Source organism: Gadus chalcogrammus, chromosome 17, assembly GCF_026213295.1.
Source record: "Gadus chalcogrammus isolate NIFS_2021 chromosome 17, NIFS_Gcha_1.0, whole genome shotgun sequence".
Classification (NCBI taxonomy): Eukaryota; Metazoa; Chordata; class Actinopteri; order Gadiformes; family Gadidae; genus Gadus; species Gadus chalcogrammus.
Genome location: NC_079428.1, coordinates 12,916,419 through 12,921,271, shown reverse-complemented (window position 1 = coordinate 12,921,271; position 4,853 = coordinate 12,916,419). Strand labels below are relative to the sequence as shown.

At 43.5% G+C, this 4,853-nt stretch overlaps 1 protein-coding gene and 1 non-coding gene across 2 annotated transcripts; both read right to left on the bottom strand.

Annotated features, from left to right (window-relative positions):
• Nucleotides 1–33: 33 nt before the first annotated feature.
• On the bottom strand, nt 34–3,329 carry LOC130369994 (WW domain-binding protein 1-like). The gene is made up of 4 exons (XM_056575619.1): nt 3,301–3,329; nt 2,584–2,823; nt 1,383–1,964; nt 34–550 (listed from the first exon to the last, which is right to left on the bottom strand). Exons 3-4 carry the CDS (start codon nt 1,570–1,572, stop codon nt 342–344), a joined length of 399 nt encoding a protein of 132 aa, XP_056431594.1. The 5' UTR covers nt 1,573–1,964; nt 2,584–2,823; nt 3,301–3,329; the 3' UTR covers nt 34–341.
• Nucleotides 3,330–4,077: 748 nt separating this feature from the next.
• On the bottom strand, nt 4,078–4,149 carry trnag-ucc (transfer RNA glycine (anticodon UCC)). The gene has a single exon. It is a non-coding gene; the product is annotated as a tRNA-Gly (tRNA).
• Between the last annotated feature and the right edge of the window lie 704 nt (nt 4,150–4,853).

Sequence of the window (4,853 nt, the reverse complement as noted above, 5' to 3'; positions counted from 1 at the left end):
CGACGGCCCTCATCATTAATGGGAATGATATTATTATGAAGGTGTTTGTCAATGTTTTAACAGTTTGATTTGTGATTATTGAATATGTGTTTGTATCCGTTATATTTCTCTATGATTATAGCAATATATGGAATCTATTTGACCAATTCAATCTTCTAGCCAGTATACGTCTCTGCTCTTCTTCACGCGTTTCCAAAAGAAGCATATATTGCTGCGGCTTTTATGTTTCGTATTCAGCAATGAGAAACAATGCCAAACTTCATTCAGGCATCCATGTTTCTTTTTTCAGAACGGATTGATGTCGGAGTTCTGAGTTGTTTTGAACGCGGTACATGTCTTATTCAGATCCAACATGGAGGCCGGCTACACACAATGAACAGACTCTTACTCAGATCCAACATGGAGGCCGGGTACGCGGTAGCCCCATGGTAGGCCAGCAGGCTGATGTCGGTCTGCCTCTGCTGCTGCTGGACGCGCAGCTTGGCCCGCCGGTGGCGGTACGCACAACAACAGCTGAACAGGATGAGAGCCGACCACAGGAGCCAGAACCCTGCACACAGTAAATACAGTTACACAACCAGTTACATACACAGTTAACGACACACATTACAAACAGTCACACACAGTAAACGCATTAAATACAGCTACACAACAAGTTACACAGTTACATACACAGTTAATGACACACACATTACAAACATTCACACACACACACACACACACACACACACACACACACACACACACACACACACACACACACACACACACACACACACACACACACACACACACAGTTATGTTTACACAGATACATTGACACACAGTTATGTTTAAATACAGACACATTTACACAAACATTACAAAAAAAGTCAACAGCCACAAAGTCGCAGTGTTGATTAGAAACACATTATACGAAGTTAAACAAACACAAAAAGTATACATTAGTATACACTAGTATACTACTTATATAATCCTAGTATACTACTCACACCAGAGTTTGTAGTGTTTTAGCTGAACTTGTATAATAATGTTTACTACTTGTATTACACTAGTACTCTCACACAGAGTTCGTAATACTTTATCTAATCGAATAATACTAGTATACTCACACCAGAATCCAGAATACTTTATCTACTTGAATAATTCTAGTATACTCACACCAGTGTTCGGGATACTTTATCTACTTGAATAATACTAGCATACTCACAAAAGAGTTCGGAATACTTTATCTACTCTAATAGTACTAGCATGCTCACACCAGAGTTTTTAGTGCTTTATATACTTGTATAATACTTGTTTACTACTTGTATTACACTAGTACTCGCACAGAGTTCGTAATAGAGTTCGTTTATCTACTTGAATAATACTAGTATACTCACACCAGAGTTCGTAGTAGTAGGTACAGCAGCCCGACTCTCCACAGCAGTGTCCGGTCTCGCAGAGGTAGCCACCGCTAGTGCCCGCACCGTTAACGATAGCTCCGTTACCATTAGCGCCGTTAGCGTTAGCCCCGGGGCAGAAGCGAGGTCTCGCCAGCAGAGGCAGGCTGCCACTAGCGTGGTACTCCATTCTCTGCTTAGCTACACGCTATCCGCGCGCCACCGCTAGCTCCTTGCCGTTAGCCGTTAACCGCCAATTATCTGCTAGCTAGCTACAGAATAATCGGCCTCTATGAAGGGGGGTTTACAACTACATTTTTTTTAAGTACAAATGTGTTTAAATAGGGGGTATTTTAATAGCTAGTGGTGGGGTAAATCAAGCCATCTATCATTTTAATGAACTAGCAGATGATTGTTGGTGTTATTTTAGTAGTCACACTTTGAGTCGTGGTGTCCCTTAGGGAACTCTGATGATCTCTCGGTGAGGACATCTTGTGGGAAAATGACGCCTGAAAGGAGGCTGTTGTTGTTACTGGAAGGACATGGTCGCACATCTGGAGGGCTTGGGAGACCAGCACATCACTGCCAAGAGAGAGAGAGAGAGAGAGTGTATGATACAATAATGATATAACTCAATAGAGACAGTGAAAGCTACCTGTAGTGCAGTCCTGTGAACATGTTTCAACTGATTTCACACACTTCCAAAAGATCTGCCCTAGTGCTGCAATGCTGCATGGCACCAGCACACACACACACACACACACACACACACACACACACACACACACACACACACACACACACACACACACACACACACACACACACACACACACACACACACACACACGGTAATGCACGAAATAAAAAGGAAGCACTGCGAATGAAATGAATGAAATCCAGCTAATCTTATTTTCTGAACATGTCTACGTGCAACGCAGCTTTTGTGCGTCACGTGCCATAAATAACACGATCATAATAATGATATTAACAATATACGGAGCAATCCGTAACAGGTTCCATCCCGGTGATACCGTGCACAGGTACAGGCCTCCGCACACGGGAGCGTGTACGTGCCAACACAGTACAGGTAGCAGGGCGACCACCGTGCACGTTATCAAGCCGTCATCATATGAACGGACGGCTGTCGTCTACTCGCCAAATTCTCCGCACATGCGACATAAACACATAACAAACATACCTGTTAGTACTTCTCCGCGTCTGTCGCTGTTCCGCTCTACCGAGGTCTCGACGCGCCGCTCTACGCTCCTCTTCCCAGTGTGGTGGTCGGTGCTGGGCTCTTCACGGCCCTGGTTCTCCAGCCGCTCGGCTCCCCTTGCCAGGACCCTCCGCCTCCCCCACCGCCATTAACGGCAGCGTCAACCACAGGCGGCGGAGCCACCACTTCCGGTGGCAAATGAATCTACGTTTCAAAATAAACCTACATTTAATAACAGAAATAAGAAAATTTAGATTGCGGAAGTTTTTTGCATAAACACGACCAACACCGTTGAGTATAAATACACCAGACGAATACTACAATATTTTAAAACCATCTTAGACGACATTAAATAAAGTATAAAGAAAATAGCAGGTTTCTCAAGAAGAGCTAACCCTCGTGGCTTTTATTTTGTAGACGAGCCCAATCGGCCGGAAGCCGATTGTGCGCTTGTTTTAGTGCTAAGGGCCAGCCGCCGGTAACGGCCCGTAACCCCGCCCACCAAATCCGCCAACATAAAGAACGGGTTGTTGTCGGTCGTTGGTAAAATGGACGGATGGAGAGACGGATGTGACAGAGTGTCAGAACTGTCACATGTCACTCTTCATCACCACGTTAGTTGGAGTCCCATCGACCCAGAAGAGAGAGCATACTGAAAAGATAAATAACCAATCCGAGTTCTCCATCTCCTGAATCTACCTTTATCGACGGTGCTGGGGTTTCGGTCGCTGATGGCGGACTCATCCAGATGCGATTGGGCCGTGGTGGCATACTGTCAGCCAATCAGAACACGCCCTGGGGGTGAGCCGCGGGATGCTGCAGCTCCTAGCAACAGCAGAAAGGGGTCTAGATCTTCCCCCTCCTGTTTTTACATGAAATGTTTGTCCTTTCTAAATAGTACAGACTGTATCTTTGAAGCTGTAAACAAACGTTGGTACACACAGTATTCATATGAAAACGTGTAACAGCTATAAGTCTGCCGTATAATAACTTGTATCGCTCGCTGGTTTTATGTGAAACAAGCTCCGCTGCGTCAGTGCGCGTGTTCACCATCAGAGGACGACAAAAGGCCCCGTTGTCCTGTGCGTGTAAATATTTGTCGCTCGTTAAATAAGTATTTAAGAAGTATCTATTTCCCTCATGTTCTCATACTCAGTTCTTATTATACGTCAACCAAGCTGTTAAGTAAGTGTGTGTGTGTGTGTGTGTGTGTGTGTGTGTGTGTGTGTGTGTGTGTGTGTGTGTGTGTGTGTGTGTGTGTGTGTGTGTGTGTGTGTGTGTGTGTGTGTGTGTGTTTGTTTGTGTGTGCATTAATGTGTGGGTTTGCGTATGTAATTATGGCAGACGCAATGCGCTTACACAAACATACACAATCCCATACACACAGATCAAAATGACACACCATGCCAGATTTCGAGAACAATATTATGTTTTCTTAGTACTGATCAAATTAAAATAAAAAATATAAAAACGTACTGCGTTGGCCGGGAATCGAACCCGGGTCAACTGCTTGGAAGGCAGCTATGCTCACCACTATACCACCAACGCTGCCATGATGCAATCAGATTGTATTCAAATATTATACTAACAAGACACTAGCCAAAAGTACTGACATTTCAGTCGTGCGTTTCCAAATGTGTAATGTCCAAACTTTAAACGGGTTCAGAAAGTCGGTGTTTAGAGTCACTAGTTCTTTACAACACCGATAAACAACACAGCAGCTCAAGGAAACAACCCATGTCTTCTGGAAACCTGTTTCCCCCTTGTCAATTAGATCGTTATTATGTAGACCTATCATTATATTACATGTGGTGATTTTCCATGCTCACTATTGGCGTGTAATCACTGGTAGCTGTTGTGTAGTAGAATTTGTATTTTCATTCTGCATTCCTCGGCGATGTTCGTGATAGGAGAAAAGCCGCATATTTCAGCACATAACGAAAGTGAACATTTCAGAAAATGTAAATATTTTACATTTTCAATTGAATGTAAATATCTAAGCATTTGAGACACTTTATAGTTGGGTAAATTAATAAATATATATACAATTTGTCATAAAAATATGAAGTACTCTTTAGGCGCAATGGACCCTTTCAGCTGCCAGGTGGCGCGTTTGAGTCGTTTATGAAGAGACGTGAGATCAACAGAATGGTATCGTGGCCCTGTCTTGGGTATGCAACGCAAACGAAGGCATTGTCTATTTGAAGAAAAAAAAAACTTGCATTCAACAAACAAACGGCTAATGCATTACC